Source organism: Perognathus longimembris, chromosome 18, assembly GCF_023159225.1.
Source record: "Perognathus longimembris pacificus isolate PPM17 chromosome 18, ASM2315922v1, whole genome shotgun sequence".
Taxonomy (NCBI): Eukaryota; Metazoa; Chordata; class Mammalia; order Rodentia; family Heteromyidae; genus Perognathus; species Perognathus longimembris.
In genome coordinates this window covers 7,817,703-7,834,276 of record NC_063178.1, presented here as the reverse complement: position 1 = coordinate 7,834,276, position 16,574 = coordinate 7,817,703, and the positions used below count along the sequence as shown (strand labels likewise).

General features: G+C 43.0%; 1 protein-coding gene across 1 annotated transcript in view; it reads right to left on the bottom strand.

The window, feature by feature from the left end:
• Positions 1-2,674: 2,674 nt before the first annotated feature.
• Positions 2,675-16,574, bottom strand: part of Itih2 (inter-alpha-trypsin inhibitor heavy chain 2) — a 29,482-nt gene continuing 15,582 nt past the window's right edge. The window contains exons 10-21 of the mRNA XM_048367416.1: positions 15,481-15,649; positions 14,619-14,744; positions 12,188-12,369; positions 11,060-11,245; positions 10,565-10,704; positions 8,582-8,751; positions 6,959-7,096; positions 6,194-6,307; positions 5,291-5,489; positions 4,496-4,668; positions 4,075-4,186; positions 2,675-3,045 (exon numbers count right to left, since the gene is read on the bottom strand). Coding sequence (XP_048223373.1) covers positions 2,898-3,045; positions 4,075-4,186; positions 4,496-4,668; positions 5,291-5,489; positions 6,194-6,307; positions 6,959-7,096; positions 8,582-8,751; positions 10,565-10,704; positions 11,060-11,245; positions 12,188-12,369; positions 14,619-14,744; positions 15,481-15,649 — 1,857 coding nt within the window. The 3' untranslated portion in view covers positions 2,675-2,897. The remainder of the gene's footprint in view (positions 3,046-4,074; positions 4,187-4,495; positions 4,669-5,290; positions 5,490-6,193; positions 6,308-6,958; positions 7,097-8,581; positions 8,752-10,564; positions 10,705-11,059; positions 11,246-12,187; positions 12,370-14,618; positions 14,745-15,480; positions 15,650-16,574) is intronic.

Here is a 16,574-nt window from a genome sequence, read left to right as displayed (position 1 = left end):
ACAAGTGGCTCATTAAACTGTCATGCGAGAGGGTCACAGATCGTGTTGTAGTGCCTGGGAGGACAGCATGGCCAAGACCTGCCTTGTGTGGGCAGGAGGTCCAGCGAGGGCCACTGTTCCCTAGACACGAGGGGAGTTAGGAAATGTAAAATGGGAGGATCATGGTCCGGGAAAGGACCCCAGCAAAATGTAAGACCCTATCTCAACCAGTCAAATGAGGAATGGAGGTGTGTCGCTCAGTGATAGAATACCTCCCTCACAAGCACAAGGCCCTGAGTTCAAACCCCAGCTACAGACTAGAGAATATTTTGAAGACACACGTGGTAAGTGATTGTTATAAAACCCTTAAAACTCAGCAATAAGAGAGTAAATGGCCCAAATTTAAAAATGAGTAAAAGGATACCACCAGAAGCCCACAGCTAACAAACAACATGAAAAAGATTAAACAGCTGTTAATAGGGAATTGTAATATACAATAAAATCCTACTACCCACCTATTCAGAGAGCCAAAATCTCGACAACAGTGAATGCTGGAAAGAAGATGACAGGAATTCCCAGTGAGAATAATGCAAAACAGCACAAAGATAGATAGTTTGCTGGTCTCTTACAAAACCACACATACTCTTAACCATACAATCAAGCAAACTTGTTCCTTGATATTTACCCAAATGAATTGAAAACTGATATGGGGAGAGGGCAAAATCCTGTACAGAGGATGGTTACTTTATTCATAAAGCAATACAAATATCTTTTAGCAATTGAATGGATGAACTATGGAACATCCAGACAATTCTTTTCTTTTGCAGTGGTTTAGAGCAAACTCAGGGTCTAATGCCTTCTACTCAACCACTGTCCTTTGAGTTACAACCTAAACCCATTTTTATTTTGTCTTGGAGATGGTCCCAATAGCTTTGCCCATGTTGGCTTTGCTCTCGCTCTCCCTTCACTTCTTACGTAGCTGGGATTACAGATGAGACCCACCCACTCAACTCAAAGGATTATTACTCAGCATTAGTAAGAAATGAGCAATCCAAAAAAAAAAAAAAAAAAAAGCTGGAAGTTTTGCTGTGGCTCAAGTGGTAGTCTTAGCCTTGAACAAAAGAAGCTCAGGGATAGAGGCCAGGCCCAGAATTCAAGCCACAGGACTGGCAAAAAAAAAAAAAAAAAAAAAATCCATAGAAGGATTTTAATTTAAATGAAAGAAGTCAATCTGAAAAGCTCTGAAAGGTGGGATTCCATCTATACAACATTCTGGAAACCATGAAACTGTAGAGACAGTAAAGTGATCTTAGGTTTGGGGGATTGAGAGGGGTCATTGTAAAAATTCTTAAAAACCCATCAGTAAAAGAAAATACCTCAATTTAAAAGTTTTTCAAAAAAACAAAGTTCTACCAAAGGCAAGTAACTATATGAGAAGAAGCTAAGCATCAAGTCATTAGGGAATTGTAAAGCTAAGGCATTGAAAGAGTGTTGTGCAGGATATTATAATGGTATGTTTGTCAAAATCTACAGTGCTCTGAAAACTAAAGTCCATTTGTTTTGAAAAGAATAGCTCAGGCCGCTTCATAAAGTACTGAATTTGGGTTTTCTGTCATGTTGCTTGGCATAATAGCATACATTATTTTGGTCAGGATCATATTTTTGTGCTTGAAGACAAAAGTTTATTGAACCGAACCTGAATACGCTGCTTTATTTCATTTGGAGAAGAATTTCAGGAAGATGTTGGAGAAAAATATTAAGAGGTAGAGATGAAGTATTTTCCAGTGAAGTAAATCACTGAGTTGATTCCAAATTCACAGAATTGGGGGAGTTACATGTAATCCATCACCTTATCTCTTGGCTGAAATTATTCAGGCCAGTTCTAGCAGGTCAGTCTTCAAATATTAAGCTGCTTAGCTACACAACTACTCACTGATGTTAACTGAATACCTACTATGTGCTGGACTTTATGAATTTTTTACATTATGTATTTTCTGCAGTTGTCACATCAACTCTGAAATACACGTAATTATTATATAATGACATAGTAAAACTATTTTAACTCAAGAAGAATAACATTTTAAAATTATATAACTAGCACAAAAGACGGCCAGCATTCAGCTTAAAAGTCTGCCTAACTCCAATGCTGTTGTTTGCCCACCAAACCATGCTGCAAAGCTATTTGACAAAGGCTTTAATCCATTCCTCAGTATTTTATGTGATGCTAGTGACATCTTGTTAGGATTCCTTATCCTGCCTCTTATGTTTTCACTATACAGTCGCCCATCTTTTTTTTTTTTTTTTGGTCATCATGGGGCTTGAGCTCTGGGCCTGGACAATGTCCCTGAGTTCTTTTTTTTTTTTTTTCAAAAATTTTTATTATCAAACTGGTATACAGAGAGGTTACAGTTTCATACTTTAGGCATTGGACACATTTCTTGTACTGTTTGTTACCTTGTCCCTCATACCCCCCTTTAGCTCAGGGCTAGCACTCTACCACTTGAGCCACGCACCACTTTCTGTTTTCTGGTGGTTAATTGGAGATTAGAGTCTCACGGACTTTCTTGCCCGGGCTGGATTTGAACCATGATCCTCAGATCTCAGTCCCCTTCTCATAATTAACCTTCCTATATAACTGAGTTACTCAACCATGCTGATAATCTAACACTCAACAGCAGATTGAAATAGGACCAAAAACACTTTCCTTTGCATCTGCTGGTTTAACACCCACTGGCCTCTGAAAATACAACAAAAGACTAACTTTCTTTGCAAAATGTTTTATTCAGATACGTTAACAGACTTCCCGACCAACCACAATACCTGGGCTTGTTTTTCATTATTCAAAGTGAGGAATGGCGGCAAAGGTGTCAAAGAAAAAAATGTACGTGTATACAGACGATTTTCAAAATGAAAAACGTTCAAGGCCGTTTGAGGAAGTTGTAGAGCTGCGGCACGAAGTAGTCCTTGTAATGTCCATCAATGAAGCCTTTGCCGCTATTGTGCACGAACCAGCAGGGAACATCTGTTCCAAAAACGATGTCTGTTCTGTAGTCTTTCTGTAAACCTCTGTGGGAGAAAGGATGTACGTGGTTAGAGTTCACACCACGAGTGGCTAGCAGGCAGAGCCAGACACCAGACACCTCTTATTACTATCCCTGCCCGTCTCCTGCCTTTTCCTGTTCCCCAAGTCAGGAGAGATGTTGGAGTCTGGGGCTTGATAGGGAAGGGTAGAAACTAAGCAATGTGTCCTTTAAAAAAATTTTTTTTAATTTTGTGTGTTGGTCCTGGGGTTTGAACTCAGTGTCTTGGTGAAATCTCTTTTTTTTCCACTCAAGGCACTTGAGCCATACCCGTCCTTCCAGTTTTTTCCTGCTTAATTGGAGATATGAGTCTCACAGACTTTCTACCCAGGCTGCTTCCAACCATGGTCCTCAGATCTCGGCCAGGATTACAGGTGTGTGTCACTGGCTCAGTGTGTGCTAGCTCCTAGCTAGCAATGTGTCCTCAGATCATTCAAATAACCTCTATAGAAGTTGACCCATAGAGATGGTTCCAGCAAGGGCAAGTGGAAAGAAGCTAGGAAGAGAACTCCAAAATCGCAAAGGCAAACCTTGTATTTTACTTCAAGGATGAACCTGAGACTCTCTTGCCTTCGCCTTCTGAATGCATGTTTTATCTACTTAAGGGCAATGCCAGCTACTTCTGAGTGGATTCATGTCTCCACTTCAAGAGTTTAAAAAAGCATATGACACACTACCTACCTTGAATGAGCCTTAAAAGTTTAAAGTCGCAGAGCCTGCCTTCAGCTCCGGTAATACATCATGAAGTGCTTGTGGAAGTGAGATGGGAGGCTAGCATTACCATATTTATTATAATAGATGCTCTTTACCACACTTCACAGAACTTCTGATGATAGCCCCCTCTTCTTCCCGCTCAACGATGGCTGTTGGTAACCCCCGCTGTAGTCTTGGTAGTCCCACTGCCATGTTAACTCACTAAGAATCCAGTCTTTGCTCATGGATCTATTGTTTGGCTGGCACAAGTCCAGTCCTGCAGGGGCCTGTTTTGCTCCTGGTACTGGCACCCAAGGCCTACCTGGTGACAGTCAGCTTCTGGCCTTTCACTTCCATGCTTGCTTCTGGCTTCTTGGGGTCCTTTCCTGGTCTCTCATTAAAAATATGTATCTTTGGCTCATGCATGAACTGACCTAGGGAAACAAAATCCAGACCCGTAATAGCAAGTAACCCAAGGTCAAACAGAAAATAAACACTCACCCTGAGATCCAGGTGACAGAATTTGCAGGGTAAAAATTAAAGGTAAAAGGAACATCGGTAGGAAGGGATGGTTTCCTATGGAGTCTAGAAGGGCAGGTGGTCCCAGCCATTGCATTCTTGTAATCACTGTGCTGCTATTGCTGTGTTGGCTCTTGTGCTCTCCACCTTCCCCACTCCTAACCACCCTCGTCACTGGAGACCTAGAATGGCCCACACCTGAGCAGAGGGTGGAGCTACTTTACCGAGTAGTCCGTGTACAGTGGGTGAGAACTTGTTTGTGGGTGGGATGTAGATCCCCAGAAAGTCCACATTGACTGGATGCTTCTTCCAAACTCGGTGCAGCAGAATGGAAAAGGACATGTCATTTCCCAGGGTGAGAGACAACACTTTTCCTTTCTTTACTGAGACAAGCACCCTAGTGTGAGAGAAAGTCAACATGGAACTAAAGGACGCCAATACAGATCCCTCCCCTCCACGATCATGGCTGCTCCCTCCCTGTACCATGCCCCTGGCTTTCCTACAGCCTCACCGTGCCTTGGCTATGGAATATTACTATTGTAGTTCTCAGCTCTAAAGTCCTTCTCATTTGCATGCTTGTAATCAGTAGCCAATCAGCAGATCCTATCTAGGATGATGCAATCATACCGTTTGGAGCACACCCTCCAACAAGGAGTTGGCTACTGGACTTCAGTAGATGGATTTGATCAGTCATCTAGCACCCGTACATGTTTTGAGTGCTTCCTGTATGCCAGGCACTAGGCTAGCTAGCTCTGAAACACAATGGTGACCCAAACCAAAGGTCTTTGACCTTATTCTTCCCTGTGTTTAAAAGGGGGATGGGAAGTTCCATTTGAGGTTGCTGTATGGACTTAGTGCTGCAGACCTGGGGCCAGGACAGGTGGAATAGTACTTGCCCCCAGTGGGCAATGTGGGCATAGTACTTGCCCCTAGTGGGCAATGTGGGCATAGTACTTGCCCCTGATGGGCAATGTGGGTATAGTACTTGCCCCAATGGGCAATGTGGGCATAGTACTTGCCTCCGATGAGCAACGTGGGCTGTGTCTGCCCAGGACAAGTGAGATGTGCGAGAACCATGGTTCAGAGTGATGTTCTCTGTGCTGACTTCTATTTTCAGGTCCTCACTTCGGAAATAAAATCCCAGTTTTCCAAAATAGGTGCTTAGCTTTCCATTCTCAGGTTTCTTGGCACCAGTAAGCTGACCATTGACTAAAATTCCTGTGAATGAAAAAAAAATGTTTTTTTCCTCTCTTGGGCTCCTACCATTTATTTGCAAGTAGGGGACCCATGGCTCAAATTTGAAAACAGATAATTTGAAAACATTATCATTTTGTTTCATAATTAATTTTTACTTTATAAATCTCATTTTATAGCTGATCTATTTCATTATTAAGCGAGTTCATGTTCAGAGTACATATTTTAAACTATAGTTGTTTAAAATATATTAAGAATATATTTAATGTCACTGTAACTGACTTTGGCACACTGGGTATTGTATATATGTTTATCGGAACTAGGCAAGGGAAGGGGATCACCAAAATGGAGAGACAAAGGGTAAAAGGCGAACCAAAGCAACAGCAATACTGATAAAACTATATGCTGTAAACCAACAGTACAACTCGGGGGAGGGTACAAAGAGAACTGGGAAGGGGGGAAGGGGGGAGAAAAATGAAGGAGGAGGTAACAAGTTTGATAAGAAATGTACTCACTGCCTTACGTATGTACCTGTAAGCCCTCTGTGCATTACTTTGACAATAAAAAGAATATATTTATAATTTAACTTAATGTCTCACTCATTATTAAAGTTTGGAAACTATGGAATTTCTGTTAAGGTGAGAAAGAAACCCCAGCTGTGACAAATTATGAAGCATGACAAATATCTAATTATCTAATTCAAAAATCATTATTCACGGTTACTTTACCTGATTCTGGATCAGAGACCAGGTTGAGGATTTTCCCAGGTTCAGAGTCAATATTGAAACAGATATTCTTTTGGCTTTTTGGCAGATAAATAATGAAATGTGGATCATTTTCAACTGGAAAATGCATAAATAAGATAAATAAAACCAGAATGATAAGAAGGAAGGTGGAAAGAGCTCGCAGCCATTACTTTTCTGGTGAGCATTCCACCATTTCTGTTCCAGATATTTCACCTCCACATGGGTAGAAATGGAAGGTGAGGACTGAATTGACCCCCTCCAAAGCCATGCTCCTCACCCTTGGTGTGATGGCATTTGCACCCAGGGCCTTTGGGAACTCCTTAGCCTTAGAGGACGTCACGAGTCCAGGCCCTGGTGATGGGATTCGTGGCCTAATGAGAGACACATGACACTCTTTCTCCCTCTTTTCCTGAGCACGCACCGAGTGGAGATGACTAGAACATCCGGGGAAATGGTAGCCACCTACCAGCCCAGAAAAGATACCTCAGAATGCAAACCACTTTCCTGGAATCTTGACCTTAAACTTCCAGCTACCAAACTGGAGTGAATGCCAGTTATTTAGATGGCCCAGCCTGGGGTGTCTTTTATGACAGCTCCAACAAGCTGACATATGAGAGACCATGGTGCCTGGCAAAGCCACCCCACTCCCCGGGACCTGGTGATTTTATTCATTCACACATACGTAAGTGGGCCACGGGGTTCTCTGATGGCTAGACAAGAGGAAAGGGTCTGATGAAGCTCTTTTACCTCTTATCACGTGCGGAGGGGGCGTGGACTCCAAAGGCCGGGCTCCGACAGCAGGCAAGGCCATCACTGGTGTTGGGGAGGGTTGGGCCCAAGATGGGATGGATGCTGAAGCAACTTTGCTGCCAAAGTAGAGGGCACCTGTGTGGAAAGAGCTCACAGCCATTAGTTTCCTGGTGCCTGCCTAGCAAACACCAGGCTCTGAATTCAAACCTGGGTATGGAAATAGATTTGAATGAATGCATGCATGCATGAATGAATGATGGGAGAGTTCATAGGTTTTCAGAATTCCTTTTGGAGATATATGAACCAAAAATGTGCAAAGACCCCAGAAAAGCATCCTTAAAGTAGGCTGAAAGGACAACGTGAAGGCAAGCGGTAGTCTGGGATAAGAGAGGGCAGAAGTGCTAGGACTCCAACATCAGCAAAGGGCCAAGGGCTCATGCCTGGAATCCTAGTGACTTGGGAGGCTGAGATTGAGAGGCTTAGTGTTCAAGGCCCTAACATCCATGCGACTCTATCTCAATGGAGGTTGAAGCATGCACCTGGCATCCAAGCAATAAATGCAAGTCTAAAGTTGATGGAGCTTAGCTCGGGGACAAAGCCAGGAGGGAACGGAGACCCAATTCTAAAAAAAATAATGAACCAACTACTTTCAACGTCCCATGTGTATCTGTAGCTTCATTATTGATGAGGTTCTTGTATCACTTCCAGTGGTTGTACCTACACTATCTCTGTAATCTTATCTGAGTATATTGGAAACCGTCTATACTGGTATTAGAACTAGGAAATTGAGGGGCTGGGGATATAGCCTAGTGGCAAGAGTGCCTGCCTCGGATACACGAGGCCCTAGGTTCGATTCCCCAGCACCACATATGCAGAAAACGGCCAGAAGCGGCGCTGTGGCTCAAGCGGCAGAGTGCTAGCCTTGAGCAGGAAGAAGCCAGGGACAGTGCTCAGGCCCTGAGTCCAAAGCCCAGGACTGGCCAAAAAAAAAAAAAAAAGAACTAGGAAATTGAAAGGGAATACCAAAATTGAGAGACACAGGGTAAAAAAGACAAACAACTACAAAAGCAGTACTTGCAAAACTGTTTGGTGTAAGTGAACTGAACACCTCAGGGGGGGAAAGGGAAAGAGGGAGGAGGGAGGGGGGTATGAGGAACAAGGTAACAAACAGTACAAGAAATGTATCCAATGCCTAACCTATGAAACTGTAACCTCTCTGTACATCAGTTTGATAATAAAAATTTGGAAAAAAAATAATGAACCCTGGAAACCCAGAGCTGGAGGCATGGTTGAGCTGTAGAGCACCAGCCTAGCAAGAGAAAAGCCCCGAGTTCAAACCTCAGTACCACTGAGAGAAAGAGAGAGAGAAGCAGAAAGCGAGCCGCCCAGCGCGCGCGCACCTGAGCAGCAGGAGTGGCAAGCGAGCCGCCCAGAGCGCGCGCACCTGAGCAGCAGGAGTGGCAAGCGAGCCGCCCAGCGCGCGCGCACCTGACCAGCAGGAGTGGCAAGCGAGCCGCCCAGCGCGCGCGCACCTGAGCAGCAGGAGTGGCAAGCGAGCCGCCCAGCGCGCGCGCACCTGAGCAGCAGGAGTGGCAAGCGAGCCGCCCAGCGCGCACGCACCTGAGCAGCAGGAGTGGTCTTGGGGAGGGGCATCGGCCAGCATGCGCTCATCTCCAGCGGCATTCTCGATCACCATTGAAGTGAGGGGGGTCACAATATGATGTTCTAGAGACATCTGCAGGATGGCTTTGGTAATTTTCCTTTTGGCCGCCGCAGTGGGAGCCAGGCTTCTGCATTCAGGAGAGGAGGCATAACAGAATATCATGCATGACATTCGAGGTGGACTCTCTTCTTGCACTTGCCAGGTGCATTTCCGGTGTCCACCCACCAGTCAGCCAGAGAGCAGGGAATACTCCAGGTGAGAGGGAACAGAACTCCCTGCCTTCAGGAAACTCAGCATTTTATTTAGCCATGCTGTCCCAAGGGGATTTTTAAAAATTATTTTATTTTATGATTTAATATTATTTAATGTAATTATATTATTAATTTTATAATAATAACATAGCTATGATGATGATGATGATGGCAGTGCTAAGCTTGGAACTCAGGGCTTTGTGCTTGCTAGGCCCCCTACTTCTAGGCCATGTACCTAGACTTTTTTGCTGTGGATTTGTTTTGGTTTTTGTTTTTAGATAAGCTCTCATAATTTCTTTTCCTCAGGCTTGCCTAGAACTCTGATCCTCAGGATTTCAGCCTCCAACATAGCTAGGATGACAGGCACCCACCATCATGCCCAGCTACTCATTGAGATAGAAGTCTTGACTCTCTTTCTCTCTCTCTCTCTCTATATATATATACATACATACATACACACACACATACACACATACGTGTGAAACTGAGCTCATAGTGAGTTCATAGTGAAACTGAGCAGAAAGTACTGAGCTATTTCCTAAGTACCCCACGCACAGCCTTCCTGATGATGGATGCCCTGCCCCAGCATAGCACATTTGTGACAGTTGATGCTTGGGCATTGGCACACAAGTCAGTAGCTGACATCAGGTTTCCTCTAGCAGTTGTACATTTTATGGGATTGGACAACTGCTGGTTTCCATGTCCACCACAGTGGTATTTCATAGTTTCACTACCCTAAAAGCATTATGTTACACCTATTTATCACCCACTTTCCTGAGCTCCAGGAAGCCACTGATCTTTTCAGTGGGCTTTAGGAAAATCAATATCTAATTCCTGAAGTCGTTTGCTCTATGCTTTTAAGCACTTCCAGTGTTCCTCTGTCCAGGAGCAGAGATATTCCTGCTCACTTCAAAGCCACAGCTTATAGCCCCGTGTCTATCTTATAATCTTCTTGACATCAGGGATTTTCTCTGTGAGCACAACTATACAATGGTATTTCATTTTCCCTGCTCCCAGTTCAGATGACCTTGCTCCATCTCTCCAAGACTCTGATCTCTAAAGTGGAGTGGGGCTTGAGAATGGCGATTTCTATCAGACATCCCCATCTAATTTGAAGGCAAGTGGACAAGAAACTATACTCTAGTGATGCAGTTCTTACGTTAGAGTTGAGATGCAGCTTGCTTGGTAGCTAGTGGTGACCTTCCTTAAGGGACATCAGAATCACATGATTGTACATCCTATTTGAACAACAATCTGATCTTGAGAATAAATGCAAAGGAACTTCTGGTAGGCACAGTCATGTGGATGAATCTCATGACACCATATTGAGTGAAAGATTTTAGATGGCATAAGTACATAAAAATTAGTACAAGCAAAACTATCTGGTGGTGACAGACATCCGAAGGGTGGTTTTCACTGGAGAGAGAGGAAAGGAAACATGGTTCCCCTTTGATTCAAGATCTGGTTTGGAGTGTGGCTACATGGGTGACACACATACTTAACAGCCCATTAAACTGTACGTTCATGTGGCCCGCAGACATTGGGTCTAGGTTAAAGGAGTTAACCCAGCATTAGCTGAAGTGCTGGTTAACAGTACAAACCCCACACGAACCACTGCCTCTCAGAGTTCCAAACTCCTCATGTCTGATGTCGAATATTCGAGAGGAACATTTGCTTTTCCTTCCTTACCTCTCTGCCAGCAGCTGATTGATTGTGAGATAGGCCCACAGTTTCTTGGTGAAATCGGGATCTGCATGCTTATCTTTTGACAGAAAATCCTCCAAGTCATCCATCTGGGCCAGGGTTTCCAAAACTAAGTCTGTGCTAGCCTGGAGAATGGAAGGTTCCATTGAAGAACATGGAGGAGGTCAATTATAGGCCATCAATTCACATTTCCAGGACCTGTTGTGTGTGAGTGACTTCAGAGCACTATCTTAGGGGGAGGGGGGAGACAAAGGAGATGGGAGACACTGCTGGGGAATTAAGACACAGGCTGGGCTGGGAGGTGGGCGAAAAGGAGTTGACTGAGGAGTTAGGAAGATGGCAGAGACAGCCTCATGCCTTCTCTCTCATGGATTCCATTCTACACGCAGAGGACTCTGGGAGTGCCACGGATGGGCTTGTTAACAGGCAGGCTCCCAGGGACCATTAGTAATTTCAGAAGAAGCAGAAGAGTAGAGGTACCGAAGTAGCCGTGATGATGCTCTGCAGTTGCTCCAATTTATTCGGCTCAAATTTTCCCGTCACGACAATCTCGGAACCTCCAAAGTAATTGTGGAAACTGTTCTGGGTCACATCAGTAACTGACGGGTAAGGATAATTGAACTGAACATTCCGGAGCAGGGGAGTGGAGACCTGGTTGTAGAATTTCTACAATTCATTAAAAAAAAGCGGGGGGGGGGGGCATACAGAGAAGTTAATTATCTTCATCCCACTTGGCAGTTCTAAGCATTTTTCTCTGAGGTTCTTCACATGCTTGGTAAACAGCTATTCATTTATTCTCATGGGTTTCTGAGACAAGGAAAAATACTCGTGATTCCTAAAAAGCTCAGGGACAAGAGAGCCGAGTGTTTTGCCCTTTCTGTTAAGGTCAGCTGCAGAACTCATGGATCTCATAAAGGTAAGTCATCAGGGCTATTGTTCCGTTACTTTCCATGGGTCCCTGGCATTGAGGTTCTTCTTCACTTAGACCAACAAGTAATTTGAATCATCTGTGGTGAAGGAAACGGAGAAGCCACAGTTTGGTCTATTTTACATGATTGGGTGGAAAAAAAAGGATATTCGTGGGGCATTGGTGGTTCAGGCCTGTGACCCTTGCAACTCTGGAGCTGAGATATGAGGATCGTGGTAGGAAGCCAGCCCAGCAGAAAAGTTTGTGAGATTCTTCACTGCAATTAAGTACCAAAAAACTAAGAAGTGGATCTGTGGCTTAAGTGGTAGACCTTGAATTCAAGCTCCATTACTGGCACATGCACACACACACACACACACACACACACACACACACACACAAAATAAACAGTGCATTGCAAAGGGTAAGCAAGCGGCCATGACAGCAGGAAGAGCAAATGCTTTGTGGGAATGGGAAGACTTGTTGATTCACGACTAGGGAGGCCTGTGCCTCTGTCTGCTTTCCTGCCTCCCATTTACTAGTAGTGCAGAAACACAAGAGCGAAGAGAAATGTGTGAGAAAGGAATTGAACACTCCCTTGAATGTGGCTCAAATACTGAATTAAACTTGGCTGTCTCCTTTAGGATTTGGGTAGCCCTGTGATTTCTAGTAAAGGGGAAAACACCAGGAAAACGTATTACCTTGAGCTGGGAGGATGTATCCTGGTTTCCATAAATCCTTTGAGCAATTCCACGATTTTCATTGGACAGTCGCTTCAAAAAATCATAGTCCACATCAAATCCTATCCCCAAACTGAACAAGGAGATGTTGTCTTGTATGTTCTGTTTTACATTTCTTTGAATTTTGGACAGTTTTAGTTCACCTAAAGTTAGGGGTGACAGAAAGAAAAGAAATAACTACCATTATTAAGTTTTTAGGAAATCCAGACAGTAATAGTGAAAAAAAAAGATCAAAATTAAAAGTGCATTTGCCTTTCAGTCCAGTAAGACAAGTTCTAGGAATTTATATACACTCATACATGACAAAGTGAAGTATGAAAAATGGCAAACATTGCAATATTAAAACAATTTAACTGTTCAACCATCAGAAAGAAAGGTGACATTGTGGTGGTACATTTAAACAGGGCAATACTATGCAGTTAGTAAGAAGAACAACAGTATTCATACTGAATGATTGCAAAGATTCCTCCTCCTCCACCTCCTCCTTCTCTTCCTCCTTCTCTTTCTTCTGCTGGTTGAACTCAGGGCCTGGGTGCCATCTCTGAACTTCTTTACTCAAAGCTAGCACTCTACCACCTTGAGCCACAGCACCATTTCTTATGTTGTTGTGGTTAACTGGAGATAGAAGTCTCACAGACTTTCCTGCTCAGCTTGGCTTCAAACTGCAAGGCTCAGATCTCAGCCTCCTGAGTAGCTATGATGACATATGTGAGCCCACAGTGCCTGGCTTGGTTTTCTTGAGGAAAGGTCTCCTAGTGGAGGCGTTGAACTAAAAATCCTTCCTGCATCGCTGCATCCAGCACTCAAAGGCAACTTTCAAAGAGGAGAACTCAGAGTAAATATGAGTCTTCTAGAATGCATTTATATGTACACATGCACGTGTGTACATAAACATACACATGCATCCTGCACACATAAACATGTATGTGCAAATGTGTATGTAGTGTATGTAGAGACACAAATGCATGACCTATCTCTGGAGACATAACCAAGGACTCATTCTAAGACAGAAAGCAGATGATTAAGGGATAAGAGTGAGAAACAACCATAATTTTTTTCTTTTTCTCCAATCCTAGGCTTGAACTTCAGGCCGGGAGCTGTCTGTGAGCTCCTTTTTGCCCAAGGCCAGTACTCTACCACTTGAATCCAAGTGCCATTTCCGGCTTTGTCTGTGATTAATCGGAGATAAGAGTCTCATGAACTTTCCTGCCTGGGCTGGCTTTGAACCTCAATCCTCAGATCTCAACCTTCTGATTAGCTAACCTTACAAGTGTGAGCCACTGGTACGCAGCTATAATGTTTGTTTTTTTTATTGTATATCCTTTCATATGACTTTGTTCAAAAGTAGAATTTTAAAAGTTAGCTAATCGGAGGGTGAAAACATTGACTCTACAGCAAATACACAGAAACGATTCATCTCGCTATTAGTTAAGTGGTTATTTTGGTCTTTCTCAAACTCTGGTTGCGATGTTAGTAATTGAAGTCTCCCAGGTTGTTCTGTTCAGTTGTGACAGGCACAGGTTAGTCACAATCCTTGTCTATAGCACAACACTCAGTATAACACAATCTGTTCCACCAGAACTTGTATTTGTTAGTATAAAGACACAGATATACTACACAAAAATAAAAGCAGAAAAACCAAAGGTGGAAGATTTTGAACCTAAGTAGGATGCGAATTAGAACCTGGCTTGTGGATAGGAACAATTATTTCCTTAAAGGGTCCCACATGTCTCCATTGCAATGAGGAGAAATAAGGAAAACAAGAGAATGTGATATTCTGGCCTCTGGAGGTGCCTTTAAGAGACTTGGAACAAATATTTGTCACTCTTAACTTCTGAACACCATTTTCCCGTATACCTATAGTTAAGGGAGTCAATGCCTTTCACTAGTGTGCATTAGCAATTCTCACATCTCTACAAAATAATTCAAATTCAACTTTCCCTGTAATGAAGAGGGGTGATTGAAACACTAGAAAGCATCCCTGACAGTATTTGAGGACTCGCATCTGGGGGTGAGGAGTGCTTCAGGAGACTTCCTTTAGGAAGAAAGGCTTAGAATATTTTTACTGGATTGAGAATGGGGCTCAGTGGTAGCGTGCTTGCCTGGCATGCATGAAGCTCTTGGTTTGATTCTTCAGTGCCACAGAAACAGAAAAAAACAAAACAGAAGAGGAGCTGTGGTTCAAGTGGTAGAGCGCTAGCCTTGAGCAGAAGAAGCTCAGGACCATGCCCAGGTGCTGAGTTCCAGCCCAGGACTGGAAAAAAGGAAACGGGAAAAAAAATATTTTTACAAACTCCAGCAAATGGCATTAGAGTCTTCACATAAGCAAATTATGTTTTTTCAGAAGCAATAGTGAACATCTTTGTCATGAGAAAGTTGAAGTGATACTTGCCCACTGTTGGGTCTCCATCAGAAACTAAAATGATCAAAGAAACTGAGTTTGGATCCAACAGTCCCATATTATTGGCTTCGTTCAAAATGAAGATTGCCCTCAGGAGTGCTTCATTAATATTTGTGCCTGGAAAAGTAATACAGTATATTATTTCATAGGCTTTCCTTTCACATGCACAATTACATATTAGATTCAAATATGTCTATCAGGTAATTATGAATGCACAACTTATTCAATGTTGAAATCATTGGATTACTTTCCAAGTGACATAAATTTTGTTCTGCCTGGTCAAGAGCTCTATGTGCAGTAAATTATTTTAAGTGTCTCAGTAGAGAAAACAAAGCCTTTTAAAGCACTAGTCTAATGTTTTGCAAAACACCAAATTTAAAGGTACAGTTACATTTTAGATGATGCAAGTAAGAAAATTATTATTATAAGAAAGAAAATCATTCTTATTATACTCAGTCCTTTTGTTGAAAAGGTTGGAATGGTGGACTGGACTTTGTCCATAAACAGTGTTCAGTACTACACAATCAATATATTAGGGCAGATCAATGCAGGCTGGCGAAACCCATAGTAGTGGAGGATAATGACTTTTTGGTAGTACCAGGATTTGAACTTGGCCTCATACTTGCTAGGCAAACACTCTACCATGCCTCCAACCCCTTTCTTGCTTTACTTCTTTTTTGGACAGGCTCTCACATTTTTGCCAGGGCCCAGCACAGCAGTTTGATCTAGGCTCCCCTGTGGCTAGAATTATAGGTATAGATCATAGTGTTCATCTCCAATAATGATTTTTAAGTGAACCCAGATTTGAACCTCGTGAAAATTTCCCACTGGGCTTTAGGTCAAACTTGCTTACCTCCCATGGGCTGGATTTTTTCAATATATCGCTTGGCATCTGCAATTTGTGTTTTAGTAGCTGAAACTAAGTCATTTCTCCATGTTCGAACATTGTGGTTGAAATCAACCACAGAGAATTGGTCTTCAGCTCTTAGGTCATCCAGTATTGTTTTCATTGCTTCCACAGTCTATTGCAAAGGAGAATAAACAGGAGTCTCATCCCATACACTCGAAGTCTACACACAATTGAGGAGAATCATTATTTACCCTCATCATCTTCCAAGTATTGACTCATACGAACTTCAAGAACACCTCTTCCATTCACCTCAGTCAACACACACATATCCTTTATCTATGATGAGCATATATATGGACTTTTGGAAACTTACATTTTTACTGTCTGATCTTGTTATGTACGAATCCTCGTTCAAGTTAAGGGTCACCAACGCCGAGTACCAGGAAAATCAAACATGTTTCTCAAATCCATATACTCATCCTCTTAAATTCTCTCCCTCTCTCTGTCTGTCTATATTTGTTTAGAAATGGGGTCTTTCTATGGAGCTCAAGTTGTCCTGGAACTCACGATATAGCCTAACCTGGCCCCATGAATCTCCTTCCTCATTTTCTGAGACCCAGGAATACAGGTTGCCTTAAACTACTCTTTCTTGTCTTTGTGCCTTTCTCTGTTTAGCTAATCACCTCAGCTCCTACTCAACTGAAAAACTCAAGGAACCAGAAGTAAATTTCCACATACTCCTCCTCCCAGAATAGCCAACCAATCATATTTACTTCTCCCTGCTGCTTGATAGCATAGAGCATCTGGTGGGGTTTCTGCTGACTACAAAGTCATCTACTGCTAACTAGACTCCACTCCCTGGCATGGAATGAAGCCATGGTTCCTGCAACTGACCTTTGCCCCTTAAATCTCCCTCTTCCATGGGTTCATTTACATAAGCATAAAACAAACTGTGATTTCTCACCTTTCTGTTTATTTGTTTTGTTTTTGTTGCCAGGCCTGGGGCATAGACTCAGGGTCTGAGCACTGTCCCTGGCTTCTTTTTGCTCAAGGCTAGCACTCTACCACTTGAGCCACAGCGCCATTTCCGGCTTTTT